Here is a 19,258-nt window from a genome sequence, read left to right as displayed (position 1 = left end):
TAAATTTTAAAGTGAAAATCACTAAAGAATAAACATTCTGTCATCTAGCTTGAATGATACAATACACATAACTTCTGAAGGAGAAGAAACAGCATTTTTACCTAAATCTATATTCATTTTACAATGAGGTGTCCAAAGCACTAAGCTAGAGCAAATTATTGAAATTTCTCCAAACAAATGACCAAGAATCATATCATCAACCAACTGTGCTTTACTAATATGTGAGTAATCTATCAGGCTGGGAACATCTGATCCGCCCTTAAGACATAAAAAAACGGACATGGACACTGGCTCTCAGCCCTGCTTTGCCTGCATGGACCATGAAGGACAATGACTTCACTCCTGCTGTCACTCACTGTCAAAGTAGCTAGTGTCATCCTCAGACTCCAGCTGGGGGATGAACTCTGCCTTCTGCCTCAGCAGGCTGTTCCAGTCCAGACTGTGAAAGAACTGGTGGTGCTTGACCTCATATGCCCCACCTGCTTAAAGATACACAATCCAATCAAATTTCAGAAAAACCCAACAGCCTTATCATGTCCTAAACAGGCATGTTGCAATGAAGCTACAGCCAATACATTTGATTACTATGTCTACTTTGGGTATTAAATATAAAAAATGTTTTAATTAGTTGTGATTTTGTTGCATTTCACAGCAACAGATTCACTTCCAGTGATGCAAGAAACATGCCGCTGGAATCTTGTTTTTTTTTTTTTTTTTTTTTTGAAAAATTGTTAAAAGAAATGGAATTGAAGGCCATTTAAAACTGTCTGACTACTAAATGGGGGGAAAAGTGCTGAACTTTGCCTTTTGATATGGGTGGGTGGGTGCACATACTGTAAGTAATATCAAAGAGATTATGGAGTTGCAATTTCCTGTGAGTGAACTATAAGTGAGAATGGACATCAGTTTTAATGGCTAAATGGATAGTGAGGATAGAGGATTTTTTTTTTTACATGGAATATTTATTTATTTTGTATGTATGCATTTATGTTTTTACATTGCATTTTAACCATGCATCCATGCATTACTAAAATACCCTAATGGCCAAGTAGACTGTTTTTTTTTGCCAAAAGCCAGTTTTACTTACTTTTGGTGCTTAGCAATTATTTTTGCAAGTATTTTGGACCCTTACCAGTGCCGAGGCGCTCCAGAGGGTTCTGTCTGAGCAGTAGGGTGATCAGCTCCTGAGCATCAGCTGGTGGAGCTTCCTCTCCCTCCGGCCAGTTTATTTCATCTAAGACAAGAAGCAAACAGTTTCATCCTCATTAACTAAATGGAACAAAACCAAAAATCATTACTTTTTATTCAACATGAAAGCTCCTTTCTGGTTTTTTGGGCCTCCACTGTAACACAGCACCTTTCACTCATGCACAGCACCAGACTAATGAATACAGAGAATATATTTACATATTAAAATGCATACAAATGCCTACTACACATAAACAGGCATACATAAAACATCATAATATCCATTTTCACATGCATCAATTCTAGGAACGTGCATGAATTAACAGTATTCATTGGCTATCTCGGATTTTTCACTAATCAAAGACTAGGCCCTTGACACAATCTTAATTCAAACAAGTGTATAAAATAAATAAATAAATAAATAAATTCTGAGCTTAAAGGCCAGGGGGGTGAAATAAATGAAGAGCTGTACTTTGCTCATTTTGTAACTTTCTCTACAGCAACATGATGTCCCCTCACTTTTGATTCACATTAAGGAGGATGAATATGTATCCAAGCCCAGGGCAATAGCAGCTAGCTGTGCTCATTAATTAAGCCTCACAACCATGATAACCCCATAACAGAAAACTAACACTAATGGTATCAGAAACATACAGTATGTGGGCTGTTTCAAGTTATGTGGCTTAAATGGATAATGAAAGAATCCACATAAGTATTTTGGAAGTTTAAATTTTTAGCTCCAATTTAAGGACAGAGCAAATATACTGGATTGAAATAAATCTTAGTTGCAAATGACTGAAACTGTATTATAATAATATGTTCTTCAAATGGCTTTTTTAATACAGATAAAATCTTCATAAATCTCCTGGAAACAAGACAATATAAACACCTATACACTACCAGTCAAAAGTTGGATGGAATTAAGATTTGTGGTAACACTTTACCTTGATGGTCCAAATTTTGTATTGTTTTTAAAAAAAAAAAAAACACTGTAATTTTCATCCAATAAATGCAGCCTTGGTAAAATAGCCAAAAATATACAGTGGGTATGGAAAGTATTCAGACCCCCTTAAATTTTTCACTTTTTGTTATTTTGCAGCCATTTGCTAAAATCATTTAAGTTCATTTTTTTTCCTCATTAATGTACACACAGCACCCCATATTGACAGAAAAACACAGAATTGTTGACATTTTTGCAGATTTATTAAAAAAGAAAAACTGAAATATCACATGGTCCTAAGTATTCAGACCCTTTGCTGTGACACTCATATTTAACTCAGGTGCTGTCCATTTCTTCTGATCATCCTTGAGATGGTTCTACACCTTCATTTGAGTCCAGCTGTGTTTGATTATACTGATTGGACTTGATTAGGAAAGCCACACACCTGTCTATATAAGACCTTACAGCTCACAGTGCATGTCAGAGCAAATGAGAATCATGAGGTCAAAGGAACTGCCTGAAGAGCTCAGAGACAGAATTGTGGCAAGGCACAGATCTGGCCAAGGTTACAAAAACATTTCTGCTGCACTTAAGGTTCCTAAGAGCACAGTGGCCTCCATAATCCTTAAATGGAAGACGTTTGGGACGACCAGAACCCTTCCTAGAGCTGGCCGTCCGGCCAAACTGAGCTATCGGGGGAGAAGAGCCTTGGTGAGAGAGGTAAAGAAGAACCCAAAGATCACTGTGGCTGAGCTCCAGAGATGCAGTCGGGAGATGGGAGAAAGTTGTAGAAAGTTACCCATCACTGCAGCCCTCCACCAGTCGGGGCTTTATGGCAGAGTGGCCCGACGGAAGCCTGTCCTCAGTGCAAGACACATGAAAAAACACCTGAAGGACTCCAAGATGGCGAGAAATAAGATTCTCTGGTCTGATGAGACCAAGATAGAACTTTTTGGCCTTAATTCTAAGTGGTATGTGTGGAGAAAACCAGGCACTGCTCATCACCTGTCCAATACAGTCCCAACAGTGAAGCATGGTGGTGGCAGCATCATGCTGTGGGGGTGTTTTTCAGCTGCAGGAACAGGACGACTGGTTGCAATCGAGGGAAAGATGAATGCGGCCAAGTACAGGGATATCCTGGACGAAGACCTTCTCCAGAGTGCTCAGGACCTCAGACTGGGCCGAAGGTTTACATTCCTACAAGACAATGACCCTAAGCACACAGCTAAAATAACGAAGGAGTGGCTTCACAACAACTTCGTGACTGTTCTTGAATGGCCCAGCCAGAGCCCTGACTTAAACCCAATTGAGCATCTCTGGAGAGACCTAAAAATGGCTGTCCACCAACGTTTACCATCCAACCTGACAGAACTGGAGAGGTTCTGCAAGGAGGAATGGCAGAGGATCCCCAAATCCAGGTGTGAAAAACTTGTTGCATCTTTCCCAAAAAGACTCATGGCTGTATTAGATCAAAAGGGTGCTTCTACTAAATACTGAGCAAAGGGTCTGTCAACAATTCTGTGTTTTTCTGTCAATATGGGGTGCTGGGTGTACATTAATGAGGAAAAAAAATGAACTTAAATGATTTTATTAAATGGCTGCAATATAACAAAGAGTGAAAAATTTAAGGGGGTCTGAATACTTTCCGTACCCACTGTATATTTTTGGCTATTTTACCAAGGCTGCATTTATTTGATGAAAATTACAGTAAAATTATTCATTAGTGTTGTCAAAAGTACTGACCACGATACGAAGTTGGTACTGCAATTTTATAAATGACTCTTTGAGACTATTTGAGCACTGTTTAGCGGATTTGTAAACTGATTGGCCTTTGTGTTCACACGCTTATCAGATTTGTCTGTGATTGGATACAATGATCAACGCATGGGAGCGTTTGAAAGCACACGGAAGTGTTTCGATTTGAAAGCGTTTTGAAAACAGGAGTGTTTTAAAGCAGGCATCTGACACCTGCTTTCAAACGCTCCTGTGTGTATCGGTGAAGAGCGTCACTGATGTCTATTTACAACAAGTTTTTGAAGTGCTGATCATAGTAGCCAATCACAGACATATCTGATGAGCGTGTGAACACAATTTCCAATCAGAGGTGTTTACAAATCCACTCAACGTGCTCAAAGCGTCACATTTTTAAAATTTCAGTATTGACTTGGTAATCGCAGTCGGTACTTTTGACAACACTATTATTAATATACTAAAATATTATTATCATTTAAAATAACTATTTTTTAGTTTAATATATTTTAAAATATAATTCATTCCAGTGATGGTGAAGCTGATTTTTCAGCAGCAATTACTCCAGTCATCAGTGTCACATGATCCTTTAGAAATCATTCTAATATGCTGATTAGATCTTACTTAGCCTGGTCTGATGAGTTTTGATTTCTGCTGTGACATTCAGATCGTAGGGTCAGAATTCGGTGTAAACAACATGAAAGCATGGATCCGCCCTGCCTTGTATCAACAGTTCAGGCTGCTGGTGGTGTAATAATTCTTGGCACACTTTGGGCCCCTTAGTATCAACTGAGCATTGTTTAAACACCACAGCCTAAAAAAAGACTTAAGGCAGTTCTGAAAGCAAAAGGAGGTCCAACCCGTTACTAGTAAGTTGTACCTAAGAAGTGGCCGGTGAGTGTATATACTGAACTATAATGGGGTGGACTGGAAGAACATTTTGGCAGAGTCATGAGGACAAATTATTTTGATATTTCAAAGGGGACACATATTTGTCATTTTACTTGGCTTAACTATACTGTATGTAACTCTGCTAAAACAAGTGGCTGTGTTCTATAATTGCAGTCTGTAGGACAGAGCAACTCACTTGTTAGATTTATTTTGTGTCATGGTACACTTCATTTATGTTTAATACTTACATTAAATTAACATTTTTTTTTTTTTTTTTAATGTAAAATAGAATCACATTGTGATTTCATTTGCATAAGACAGCAATGAACAAATCCAGAGATATCCAGGTTTGCAGAATGACAGGTGGAGGATAAGAACAGGACACTGTCATGCCTGTGGGGTCTTTTGCTGATCCTATGAGATACTGATACGCATTAATGAGAAGCAGAGTTGAGATTACGCAAACACAATCTGCACCTGCTGAAGCTCTTACTGCATGAAGCATGAATGTATTACATAACAGGAATTCAGAATGTGACTGACCGCTGATGACCTGGCCGAACAGCTCTTCTGGAGTGTCTCCAAAGAATGGTACACAGCCCACTAGAAACTCATAGAGGATGATGCCCATTGCCCACCAATCCACAGGCTTCCCATAGCCTTGCCTCAGGATCACTTCTGGAGCAATGTATTCAGGAGTCCCACACACCTGTAGAGAGAAATGTTTGCAGATGTTACAACCTTAAAGACCAACATAACTGGTGATAGAATAGATTTGGATGCTGGCGTCTAGCTTAACCAAACCAGAATGAAAAAGCCTAGGCCAGCATGGAAATTCATGTTTCTCTAAAGACCAGTGGCCGATTGCACAAACTGCTTAGACTAATCTTACAAGTAAGTCATCTATTTTTTTCTTTGAGATCAGACTAGTTCTTAAGACACAGTCTTAACATAGCAACTGGTCCCAGATCTTTAAATCAGATATCAATCATAGAGGTTATGACAATGACTATGCAATTTCAAATGAAATAAGTTCTCAGGACTTTCATAAAGAATTGGATTTGTACCTGTTTATCAGAGAACTCTCTAGCATCCTTCTCGATGTGACCCTCATAGAGGTTAGTGGTCATGTTCATCAGACCAACTTTTGATAGGCCAAAGTCTGTCAGCTTGATGTGTCCCATTGAAGTGACCAACAAACTGTGGTAATGTAATAACACAGGGCAGACAATAAAAAAAAAATAATTAGTCATGTATTAGCATTATCAGAGCTGGAAAAATCCGTTCATATCAGCTTAGGATGCCAAGAACTTGGTAGCTGATTTGTTGTCAGTCCAAAGTGGCCACCACACTCTAACTAGCTTAAAGATACCAGGTCCACTGGCTGCTTATACCAGCTAACAGGATGTGACCAACTAGAAAGCATGTTAAATCAGATTCTGGTTTTAGTTGGATTTTTCAACAGGGAATGGGGCATGTTTCATTTTTGAGCAGCTTACTTGTCTGGTTTGAGATCTCGATGGACGATTCCATAGTTGTGGAGATATTCCAGGGCTAACACAGTCTCGGCAAAGTACATTCTGGCCATGTCCACAGGGAGAGGACCCATGTTCTTAAGCAACGTAGCACAATCCCCTCCTGTCAGGATGGGAAGTGTACAAATGAATGCTGCATACAACTCTGGCTTTTTGGCTCCTTCAAACTGTGCATATTAAAAGACATTTTAGATCAATGTGAGTGCTAAGGGCAGTTTACATAGAGTGCATGTTGCATAAATAGATTACATTTTTTGCTCTTTTGAAAGTCTAATTTATTTGTTGATTCATCTGAAAGCACTTTGTACAATGCTTTTTTTTTTTTTTTTTTAACTTTTGATTCTGCTTGTATAAAAAGAATCCTACTTATTGAATTAACCATAATGCTGGAGTTACTTCTTGAAAAATGTGAATTACTTTTCTATTTAATTTATTTACTGTCCAGTAGTTGGTCGACAGCGTGTGTAAATATTTGAACAAATTAGATTAAATGTCAGGCTGGTCTAAGACGTAGCTGGTGGTTACCAAATGTTAAATATAGTTTTATTACTATTACCAGGTTATTTTATTTATTGGACCCTGGTCACCCTGCATCCCGGTCAACATGTTATGCCCATAAAACATAACTTTGTAATGTACTTTTTAACTTTTATTAGGAGTAACAGAATATTGAAACTATTCTCAAAAGTAACATTCTCCAGCACTGCAAATGATGTACATGTGTTACAGCTTACCTTCAACATACTCCATAACCATGCATAGATGTCTGCGAGTCTCAAAGGAGCAGTACATGCTGACCACAAAAGGGTTTTCAGCAAAAGTCAGGATGTCTCTCTCCACAAAGGCCTGCTGGATCTGGTTCCTCAGCATCAGGTTCTGCTTGTTGATCTTCTTCATGGCAAAGCGTTGTTTTGTCTCTTTGTGTCTCACTAAATACACCGCACTATGAAGAAGAAAAAAAAGTTCTTGGATTAAATTAACAGACAAATGTATGATAATTTAACACATAGTAACAAGTATAACAGAGAAAAATAATTTAAAGGACTATGCTTTAAAAAGGATTATTAGGAATTAGCTTACTTGTTAAAAATAGAATGTGAAACAATATGCAGTACACAATGCTAAACATTTACCTAATAATTCGCTTCAATAATGTCACTTACCCATAAGCCCCATTACTGATCAGTTTGATCATCTCAAAGTCGAGCTCACATGGTTTGCGCCGGGACCGTAGTGCTGCGCTCAAACTGTGGGACTAGATATATATGTGTTATGGAGACTTCTTTTAATAGCAAATTAATAAAAATTCTCGTACTGTAATAATATTTGTATATTTCTTCCTTACATTCAATTTAATTCTAGAAAATGAGGTAACACTTTATTTTACAGTGTCCTTGTTACACGTTACATGTAACTATAAATTATGTACAATTTCATGCAAACCAAAACTAAACCCTAATCTGTGCATGTAGTTAATTAATATTACTCAGAAGTACTTAAATGTATAATTACACTGTAACAAGGACACCTTAAAATTAAGTGTAACCGAAAATGAAACATTTTCTTGTTTAATAACTAAATGTTTTCTCTTACATCATAGTTGTTATCTGTTTCATATTCCATGCATTTCTGAACAATAGTTGTGATTACAGAAGTTTACTAGTTTGCTGTCTGGGGTAATGTGTTTAGTTAAAAGTACTTACACTGACAGACTCATCCGTCTCAGGAGTTTCTGCAATCCCACTGTCGTAGCTAGTTAACTGGGCAATTTCTGCAAGACAATGACAATTACATGCTAGATAACAACAGATAATTTAAAGACATAAAAAAACTATTGTGGTCCAGATATTACAAAAAGGTACTTTAGGGTTCAATATATCGTTATTTTTTCCCAAATCATTGAACATACTGTTTTGACCACAGTTGAGCTCTGATTCAAGAAAGCTTTTTTTTCACTATATATTTGTGAGACAGTCTTCTGTGCAGTATGTTTTTCCATTATTGCAGGAACAACATTAGTGCATAATTTAGAGGGAACATTGCCGACCCAGAATGACTACAAAAAAGTCAAAACAAAAGTCACTTTTTCCAAAAGAGTAACTTTGTAGAGCTGACTGCTGTAGTTTCTAAATGAGTTAAATGGTGTGGAAATCAACAGTAAAATCTACACACATCATGAAACATTTATGCTGAAAAACTGCCACTCCAAACAAATCCCAGTGAAGCAGTTCTCAGGAGGCTCCAAAAGTAACTGATGAACAGCAGGAGGTAATGAACTGGAGGGTCGTTCAGCTGTCTCTAAAGAGAACTAAGCCCATCAGAAAGCCCTCACAACAGCTGCCTATCTCCATTTCCAATCATCACACCAACTGATTTGGATGTTCTCCGAGGATTAGAAAGCCTTGGAGGGCATTGTAACCAACACTGCTTTGGCAGAGATGGCAAGACAGAGGCATCAAGGTCTACGGGCGTATTCTGTTCTCATTACCGATAATGATAGTCTTGAGTACAAATTCAGAGCTTCGTAACAGAATGTTGTGTCTGAACAAGGCTTTAAGCTAAAATTACGAGAAATAAAGCCCAAAAGAAAGAATACAAATCATATTTTCTGCAAGTAGGCTCCTGACATTGAACATATAAAATGCACTGATGCACCACTTAAGATCGTGACCTGTAAATTTAAAGCCTCCTAATGTGACCTGGTGTGAAGTTCAGGGGCAAATAAATGTGAAACAATAAATGTGAAACATTCAGCCTGATAGCCTGCGAATAAAACTTTATTTCCTGATGGACTGTTAAAAAAAACAGTCTGACGGCTAGACTACTGAAACCCATAGATTATGGTTCTCTCACCCTCAAGTGGGTCCCTTGTCAGACCAAGCTGGCTGATAATGTATCGTGGGATGTCGGTCTTGATGCCTTGGCCCTCTTTGGCATGACCCTCGGCTGCCTCCAGGAGATGATAGAACTCTTCAGGGTCAAACTCCTACAAGACAGAAAGTATTTATCTTTAACACAAGACTTTGACCAGACTGTACTAACAGATTCTCACTTCTTGCATAATGTAAAGCATTTGGTCATATTGATGTAAGTTTTAACAGATGTTTGGTAAATATCTGAAAATTGACTGGAGCAACAGTATTCTAATGCACATCACAGCAGAAGTCACAAGGCTGATTGAGCCAGACCATCTCATTGTTGAGGAACTCTTGTAGACAACCTACCAGACATTCAAGGAGCCGCGCAGGCCTGGCAATGACGATGAGAATCTTCTTTACCAGCTCCTTGATGAAGGTCACCTCTGCACTCTCTGATCGCTCAGTCGACTGCATTACAATAACAGAACACATCACAAGTGGCCATCAATATGCATGCATCAATGAACGCATTGATCAAAAACACATTCTGCATAGAATAATAAACAGGGGACAATGTATTTTAAATATAGAAAGTTAGTCTTAGCTCAGAAGAATGAAGAAAACAATGTCTCTGAAGGCATAATTTACCTCCTGAAAGAGCCTTTCCAGTTTATCTGTGAGCTCACAGAAGTATCGTGAGGTAATGAGACCAAGACGGGACTTTTCCAGGCAGTCTCTGGCCAGCTCAATGATCTGGTGGTGGGCGAAGCTGAGGACGCCATCAGCCAGAGGCAAGACGTTCTCAGGGGAGTTGCTTTGAATGATCTCCTTGATGCGCTCCTCCATCTGAGCTGTGGCCTGAAGGGTGGAGAATGCAAACCAACAATGAATTCCCCTTTAAAGATACAATCATTTGAGACTGAAGAGGACTGAAGAAAGTAGGTTACACTTACCTTGGGAAATCTTTCTTTGTACACATGATTCATCATGATAATCTCATGGTCACAGCATGATGGGGATCTTCCAGGACTATCAATGCAATTTAAGAAAAACAGATTTTTCAATATACTCAATATCATGTAATAATTATTTCTAAAAAAATGTAATATTAATATTGTGAGAAAGACATGGGATGTGTCTCAGTTTGCATACTTGCATACATATTTTTAGCGCATAGTAGTTCCATGTACCATAGTAAGTACCACTGTAAAGCACGTACCATCTTTGGCATACTACTTTGAATGTACATTGATTTCAGATTCTTGTGTACTATTCAGGGCAGATGGTATGTGAATTAAGATGCAGAAAAAGACAGATCTCAGATAAGTGTAAAAGACATCTAAGCTTAAAAGACATCTAAGCTTCCTGTACCTGAGACTGCGGGAGCGTGGCCGCATAGGTGTGGCTCTTCTGCGGTCGTCTCCAGTGATGCTCTCTGTGTAGAAATGCTTGGACAGGAAGTGGAGCTCGTCTGGTGTGGGCTGGAAAGGCAGCTGATGGAGCTTCTCCTGTGATGAACAGGACGACTGGAAATGAAACGAAAATACATTGAAAAAGAAAAGAAAAGAAGAGAAATGAAATGAAAACAAAATAAGAAAGAAAAGATGCCCACTGATGTGTTACATTACACATCATTAGGTGGATAATGCAGGTGATGGATAAAAACTAAAACACAGCAATGGATTTTACTATTTCTTGATGATGATGTAATCCAACAAGGATGAAAACTATGAAACAATTTATTTATTTTTTTTTTTTAACTGACAATATATTGTGGTGGATTATGGAAAAAAAAAAAAAAAAAAAAGGCTAATTTTGGACATTATGTACTGTATTAACCCCTTAGCGCATCCCCCAGTTTGGCAAGTGGGGCATAAATAACATACCCAAAATAAAAAGGTTGCTGCTCATAAGTCATTCTGAATAGACACATAACCAACGTATATTTAGAAAGCCAACACTTAAGAGTTTACAGTTCAAGACTGTTATTAATATTGAGATATTGATATATATTGAGAAATGACCAATTCATGTTTTTATTGTTCTCACTCGACAAACCTTTCACACCTCTGACCTAATCTTCATTATTATTTTATCATTATTCTTTTGTTTGTATTCAGCCATTATTAGCCTTTATTCTGGCATTACATGGCTTTCCCATCATTACCACTTTGATCCCTATATACTGTACATTAATCCACCTACTATCTGAAAGGGTTAGCTCACCCAAAAATGAAAATTCTGTCATTAATCACTCACCCTCATGTCGTTCAACACTCGTAAGACCTTCGTTCATCTTCGGAACACAAATTAAGATATTTTTGATAAAATCCGATGGCTCAGTGAGGCCTCCATTGCCAGCAAGATAATTAACACTTTCAGATGCCCAGAAAGCTACTAAAGACATATTTAAAACAGTTCATGTGACTACAGTGGTTCAACCTTAATGTTACGAAGCGACGAGAATACTTCTTTTGTTTTGAATCAGTGGTTCGAAGCGTGTATCAAACTGCCAAAGTCACGCCCCCCCAGTGACATAACAAAGCCTCGTTTACTGAAATCACGTGACTTTGGCAGTTTGATACATGCTCCGAACCACTGATTCGAAACAAAAGATTTGTAAAGCTTCATGAAGCAGTGTTTTGAAATCGCCCATCACTAGATTTTGCTGAATAAAGTTATTTTGTTTTTTTGGTGCACAAAAAGTATTCTCGTCGCTTCATAACATTAAGGTTGAACCACTGTAGTCACATGAACTGTTTTAAATATGTCTTTAGTAGCTTTCTGGGCATCTGAAAGTGTTAATTATCTTGCTGGCAATGGAGGCCTCACTGAGCAATCGGATTTTATCAAAAATATCTTAATTTGTGTTCCGAAAATTAACGAAGGTCTTACGGGTGTGGAAACAAATGAGGGTGAGTAATTAATGACAGAATTTTCATTTTTGGGTGAACTAACCCTTTATCTGAAGTCTTTCTAGAAAAAGAAAGGAAGAAAGAAAACTATGCTCTCATGCTTTCAAAGCCAGCTTGCTGTTGCTAGCCTCTCCGAAATTGCCTACCCTACCTTTAAACATCAAATATACAGTCCCGGTCAAAAGTTTGGGGTTGGTAAGACTTGTTTTATGTTTTTTATGTCTCTTATGATGCATTTATTTGATTAATATTGAGAAATATTATTACAATTTAAATTTAAACTATTTAAACTAACAGTTTTCTATTTCATTATATTTTTACATCACACAGTTGTAAAATTTTTACATCATACAGTTATTTTCAGCATCACTACTCCAGTCTTTAGTGTAATAATATGCTGATATGGTGCTCAAGAAACATTTCTTATTATTATTGTCAATGCTGAAAACAGTTGTGCTGCTTAACATTTTTGTGGAAATGGTGATACTTTTTTTTTCAAGATTCTTTGGTGAATAGAAAAAGTTTAAAAGAACAACATGTATTGAAAATATATTTACTTGTACATGTAAATAGGACATTTTCTGTAAACTGAACATTGGTTGGCTGGTGTGCCAGAATCAAACCACTTGCCATTTCCTGTAAGGATGGGCAGCTGCAGCAACTGTGTCACTAAACAACAATAACCAGAGAGTGAGTGAGTGAGTGGATGGGCAGTCTGGCACAGATTCAGGGACATATTTACCAGCAAACAAATCTGGCTCTGCTCAGAGGCACATGAATCAGACTGGGAGACAGTCATGGCAGCATCTGTTGCCTGTGGCAGACAGCCTCAGCCAAGTATCAGTTCAGTTGTGCATATAAGTGCAAGGACACAGACACAAACTAAATGCTTCAAAGCAAATACAGCAATGAAGCTTGCAATGTCAACAACATACAAAGTAAATTTTGGTGTCATTCAGTAGCAATGTTTCCATCCACCTATTTTTATGCACACTTTGGGATAATGCATATAAAAAAAATAAATAAATAAATAAAAATAAAAATCGCTTAAAGGATTAGTTGACTTTCAAATGAAAATTACCCCAAGCTTTACTCACCCTCAAGTCATCCTAGGTGTATATGACTTTTTTGTTTCTGACAATCGGAGAAATATTAATAAATATCCTGATGCATCCAAGCTTTATAATGGCAGTAATGCCACCAAATCTTTTGCTGTCGGTTGCAAGTTGGTTTTCTTACTATACTCAAGTATCTAACTGCTTCACATGGTGGAATTCTACACAGAATGTACCAAAGGTGGCCATTACTACTCGTATCTCTTCAAAAGCCACTGAAAACGAATGACTTAAGAGTCACTTTGTTGCTTCAAAATCGCTTCCAGTGAATGCACACATACCTCTACAGTCTGAAAAACATACAGTACTTACAGAAACAGTGGAGCTGGGTGTGTTTGTTCCATAGCCAGAGGAGGGAAGGGATGCCAAGGACCAGCGTCGCCCGTCAGTTCTACAAACACAGACAATCCTTCAGTCCATATATCCTCAAATAATTACAAGTACTGTATAGAATCATCATCAGTAAATGGCATATACTAGATTGCATTGCATTGGCTCCAAGACATGAGAGGCGAGTGTGACTCTAGATAAAAGGAAAATGCTGAGTGAGTCATTTATTTTCAAAGTAGATCAGATGAAAGACAGTGGCAGTGTAATCCATGAGCTAGGGCTGCTATCATTTCGAGCAGTACTCTGTGTGCAATTTCCTAAGGGCCTGGCTGATTGAATGGTCTGATGATAATCACAGGAAGACAAATGCCACAAACACTGGGAGGAGAGATATATGGGCAGAGTAAATACAGAAAAATCCCAAAAATGATTGTGCAGGCACTTGATGTCAATATCCACAGTGAATAGTTCAATGTACATGGGAACATTTGTGATGCATTATGGTTGATTACTGGGACAAATGAACAACAAGGATAATAGAGTTAATCTCATGAATCTCATATCCAGGTCACATTTCACCCCAAAATTGGAAGAAAGAATATATAATAATTATATATGGGTGTCTAATGTCACATTGGAAAAAAAATGTATGGTCCTAAAAAAAGCTTCAATTGTCTTGAAAGAAAATGCAAAATCTGACCTGAACATGTTTATGACAGGTATCATGAGATTTGCTCAATAAGCTTCATTTGAATTACCTGTCTGCTCTTAGTCCATGACTAGAGGATTATAAATAGCAAAGAAATAAATAAATAATAGTAATAAGAATTTTGAAACAAAAGACCCATTTTTCACCCCATCCTGTCTGATCGAACGGAGTTTGACTTGACAGGTTTAAATCTGAACTTCTGAACCATGGTTTTAAATTTGTTTCAATCTAAAACTGTAGAAAGCCTGTCAGCTCCTGAGGTTTTCAAAAGCAGAAACCAAAAGCTTTCATCAGCCACATGCTCCTCACATCAAAGATCATTGTTTACTTGAACACTGTACTGATATCCTGATATTCCTGACAGATCTGGACCACCTATTCTAATAATACAGCCATTTATCTCTCAGATTATGCATTTTGAGTGCTGGCTTATACAGTACGTTCATCTTTCCACACTTTCATTTTCTGGTAATCACACCACCACAATATCCTAAGGTGTTGTGGGTGTTTGCTTGTCCTCCCAAGTAAAAAGAGCCCAGTCCAAGTCTCTATGATACTCTCTCCCTAGATATGACTTGGGCCCCTTTTTTTGCTTATTCTCAAGGTAACATTTTTGGTAGCTTAGAAATATAGAAAATTGAGGTGTGCCATAGGTATAGATATCATTCATGTCTGTGTTCATGTCATTACCTGCGTGTGAAGGAGAAATGAGCTGAAGCACTGGGGGAGAAGTTTCTAGGGCTGTCTTGTGGACTGGTGCCTAAAAAAAAAAAAAAAAAAAAAAAAAAAAAAAAAAAAAAAAAATCACACTTTTTACTGTTCCAGCAATACTCTTTGCTCAGCATTAAATCTTTTAACTATATTATTAACATCATCATCTTCTGCAGTTCCAATATATGGCCGGTCCAGCTCTACCATCTTTCTTCTTAAAGAGATATGGACAGTTTTAACAGTATTTTTATGATTCCTTTTTGACAAACAGAAATACCAAACAACATGAGGGTGAGTTAAACATAGAGATGGGCCAGAAACGCCCCACACCATTGTCACCATATGTGCGCTCTTATTAGCTGAACCCCACTGTTTCTGGGGATTGCTTTTGGCAATATGGGCACATTTGAGGATCTGGGAGATCCCAAATCATGGCCATTAGAGCCAGTGTCCCACTTCCACCAACAGAAAAACAGCCTTTTGCCCTGCAATAATTACAGATAATTAACCTGATTGAATAGGGGAAGGAGTTAATAGTTAATTAACAGACATGTCTATGGCCCCACCGGTGTTGATAAAGAGAGGCCCCTGAGCTTTGCTGATGGTGGCTGCTCATTAGTGGTGACTCATTTACTGATATTCACATACAACTGATAAACACAGACAAATAATTAAAAATAATGCAAATAAGAAACTAATAATGATGTGGAATTTGCATGTTATCAACTGATATGAGGTTTTCAACAGCTGATTCTAATATCTAATGGCTGATATAGTGCCATTAATACAATATATAACAATACATAATACATACAGTATATATATTTTTTAATACAATCCATTTTTATATGTATATAAAATGCTTGTTCACAAGTTTGGAGTCAGAAGATTTTTTTATTTTTTTATTTAAAGAAATTATTTTATTCAGCAAGTTGTATTTAATTAATCAATATCGACAGTAAAGATTTTTTACGAAAAAAAAAAAAAAACTACTTTCTATGCATTTTCAATAATGGGAAAATAATAAATGTTTATTAAGCACCAAATCAACATATTAGAAAGATTTCTGGAGGATCATGTGACACTGAAGACTGGAGTAATGGCTGCTGAAAATTTAACGTTGCAATCACAGGAATAAATTACATTTTAAAATACATTCAAAGAGAAAATAGTTATTTTATATTGTAATAATATTTAACAATATTACTGTTTTTACTGTATTTTTAATCAAATAAATGCAGCCTTGTTGAAGAAACTTTTAAAAACTTTTTAAAAAAAATCTTACAGACCCCCAAATTTTGAAAAGGAGTGAAAATCAATTTATAAATGTACTACACTTTATCCTCACATAATTCATAACTCAAGTCTATAAATGCTAAATGGCATCTGAGAGCACACACTGTTATGAGCCAGCTGACTGCATCTAGATTTCATGACTATAAAACTAAAGTGACGTTTAATCAGATTAATATACTGTAATTAAATCAACAGTAATGCTGAATGTTCTTTAAAGGTTTCCAGTAGAGAACAGGGGCAGTGTGTGCGTAGTCGGCAGAATGAGAAAGACAAAGAGCAGCTCATGAAGATCACTGCTCAAACACACTATTATGTGTTGTGGGACTGGCCCACTTGTGACAGATTGCTCTCTGTAACATAGGTATGTATTACACTGTGCCCTAATCAAGTGAGAAGCAAGAAATTTTCAAGAAAGGAGCCAATCCAAAAGTTGATGTTTAATATAAAGCTGTATACATTATATTAGAGGGTTTTTTGGATCAATGAGATTTCACTATGGGCATAACTATGCTGTGAAATCAGAATCCAAGTGTCACTTGGACAGACATCAAAACCATCAGTATGTGCACATACACAAACAAACAAATACACTGAACCAGTTACCTGTGTGTGATGACAGAGGTGAGTGAGGTCGAGGAAGGGCTGATGACTGTCCACTCCCTATTAGACTTTTTCTGTTGCTTGTTCTGCAGCTAGAAAAACAAACCAATTAATGCATTTTGTGAACAGACCACTGCAATATTACCTCTGTGTTACAGAAAAATGATAACAGCATTAAGACAGGTGAGTCACAAAACAAGACTATTTGAGCGGCATTAATACTGTATTTGTGCATCTGTCATTACATAAAGTATCACTGAAGCAAATGTAAATCCTGACAGATGTATCAATATAGATAAATTAATTTATATTAGAACTGCATAGGTAAATAGCAAATACATTACTGTAATAATACTGTACAAACGGTATATTCTATATTCTATCCCTAAACCTACCCCTAAACAGAAAACCGTTTTTACATTTTCAAATAACAACTCTGTATGATTTATAAGCCGTTTTCCTTATGGGGGCCAAAAAAATTACTGGTATTACAATCTTTGTGGGGACATTCCCCAAATGTGGGGTTTACCGGGACCACACACACACACGCACATTCTCACACACACAAACACAGTGGGTTTTCCCAAGACATAATTTCACATTCCATAGAAATAATGATTTTTATACTGTACAAACTGTATATTTTACCCCCTAACCCTAAACCCACCCATCACAGAAAACTTTCTGCTTTTTTAGATTTTCAAAAAACATCACTTAGTAGGATTTATAAGCTGTTTTCCTCATGGGGACCAAACATGTCCCCACGAGGACAAGGATTTCGGATATTGCCGTCTTTGTGGAGATATTTTGTTGCCATAACATATGGTTTTACTAGTAATGTCCTTATAAGTCACCCTCTCCTTGTAATATCCATGTCATTATACAAATTTGTGTCCTGATGTGTCACAAAAATGCACAAACACACACACACACACACACACACACACACACGTTTTGCTATCTTAGTGAGGACATTGCATAGACTTCCATTGATTTTATATCAGACATTTTCTATCACCTAACCCAACCCCTACTCCTAAACCTACCCATCACAGAAACGTGCAAAACACTACATTTAAATAAAAACATCTTTTGGCTGATTTATAAGCCTTTTTAACTAGTGAGGAGCAGTCAAATGTCCTCACTAGTGGGTTGTCAAAGTATTTCACAATATAAGTGAGGACATTTGGTCCTCACAAGTATAGCCAAAACAAGAACTCTCTCTCTCTCTCTCTCTCTCTCTCTCTCTCTCTCTCTCTCTCTCTCTCTCTCTCTCTCTCTCTCTCTCTCTCTCTCTCTCTCTCTCTCTCTCTCTCTCTCTCTCTCTCTCTCTCTCTCTCTCTCTCTCTCTCACACACACACACACACACACACACACACACACTCACAAAATACATCTGGTAAGACATTTTTCTCACATTTTTCACTGAAAACTGATATTGATTTTTTTTTTTAAATGATAACAAAAATAGCACATCTGTCCTCAACAAATCCCTAACCCCAAGTACGGGCAACTGGAATAGTGATGCTTTAGCAGCACAATAGTGGAGGACAGAGTGAAATCCTAGAGGGGAAATGAACATGTGACTGTGGCCTCTTCTCTAGCCATTGATCCCAAAGCTGGTGTCTAAACGGCAGCCTGGCAGACATCACAGATGACATTGCAAAGCCCTTGTGATCATCACCTCAGCAAAGAGATTGTGAAGAGCAGCTGCTAGTGAATCTATCACATTCATGGAGGTGTCAAAGGAATAGTTTGCCCAAAAACAAAAATTCTATTATACTCACTTTCAACACGTTTTTTTCTTTTTTCTTTTGAGGAACCCAAAAGTAGATATTTAACACAATGTCCATGCTGCCCTTTTGAATACATTTGATGTGAACTATGACTTTAGCCATCTCTACAATTCCTTATTTATCCTTTCCCACTTGAAAGCATGAATAATGTACTAAAGAAAAGGCCATGAGAAATAAGTGTTCGCCACAGCTTATTATGGGCATGAAGGTTAAGACAGTTGAGTATTCCTCTCTGAGTTAGATAGGTCAGCACACTGGCTGAAAATGTGCATGATTTTAGGAAAACAAGAAACACTTTCCAGCTTTTAGTGAACTAAGATGACTTAGGCAACAATTTGAGCGAGACCTACTACCAGTGCAGACAAATATGATTCATAAAACGTCTAGAAACATTACTACAAACCACTAAATAATATGACATTTGGCTACATATGCAAGAAAATCAAAAACTATTTAAATAATTTTACTGAATCCAAGTGGAGCAGCAGATGACTCTATGACTCTTAGATGACTCTACAAAAAAAATGAAATGTCAAGTAAGAAAAATGGCGATTCTTTAAAGGGGCCATATTCTACATTTGTGTACCATTTTTGTTTTAATATTTTCTCCTTAAGCCCACTTAT

General features: G+C 37.3%; 1 protein-coding gene across 18 annotated transcripts in view; it reads right to left on the bottom strand.

The window, feature by feature from the left end:
- mast4 (microtubule associated serine/threonine kinase family member 4) overlaps positions 1 to 19,258 on the bottom strand; it is a 130,448-nt gene that overhangs the window by 12,994 nt on the left and 98,196 nt on the right. For 6 of the 18 annotated variants that reach the window (XM_051893861.1, XM_051893865.1, XM_051893875.1 and 3 more), the window contains 17 exons: positions 16,841 to 16,929; positions 14,921 to 14,990; positions 14,280 to 14,300; positions 13,504 to 13,582; positions 10,533 to 10,687; positions 10,115 to 10,190; positions 9,810 to 10,019; positions 9,528 to 9,629; positions 9,157 to 9,289; positions 8,007 to 8,074; positions 7,467 to 7,558; positions 7,038 to 7,246; positions 6,268 to 6,406; positions 5,836 to 5,968; positions 5,312 to 5,477; positions 1,133 to 1,234; positions 357 to 482 (listed from right to left, as the gene is read on the bottom strand). In XM_051893861.1, the coding sequence (XP_051749821.1) occupies positions 357 to 482; positions 1,133 to 1,234; positions 5,312 to 5,477; positions 5,836 to 5,968; positions 6,268 to 6,406; positions 7,038 to 7,246; positions 7,467 to 7,558; positions 8,007 to 8,074; positions 9,157 to 9,289; positions 9,528 to 9,629; positions 9,810 to 10,019; positions 10,115 to 10,190; positions 10,533 to 10,687; positions 13,504 to 13,582; positions 14,280 to 14,300; positions 14,921 to 14,990; positions 16,841 to 16,929 (1,970 nt within the window). The remainder of the gene's footprint in view (positions 1 to 356; positions 483 to 1,132; positions 1,235 to 5,311; positions 5,478 to 5,835; positions 5,969 to 6,267; positions 6,407 to 7,037; positions 7,247 to 7,466; positions 7,559 to 8,006; positions 8,075 to 9,156; positions 9,290 to 9,527; positions 9,630 to 9,809; positions 10,020 to 10,114; positions 10,191 to 10,532; positions 10,688 to 13,503; positions 13,583 to 14,279; positions 14,301 to 14,920; positions 14,991 to 16,840; positions 16,930 to 19,258) is intronic. The other 12 variants (XM_051893864.1, XM_051893870.1, XM_051893874.1 and 9 more) reach the window with 5 other exon arrangements.

This window comes from Ctenopharyngodon idella, chromosome 5, assembly GCF_019924925.1.
Source record: "Ctenopharyngodon idella isolate HZGC_01 chromosome 5, HZGC01, whole genome shotgun sequence".
Taxonomy (NCBI): Eukaryota; Metazoa; Chordata; class Actinopteri; order Cypriniformes; family Xenocyprididae; genus Ctenopharyngodon; species Ctenopharyngodon idella.
This window is presented reverse-complemented; position numbering and strand designations above follow the sequence as displayed.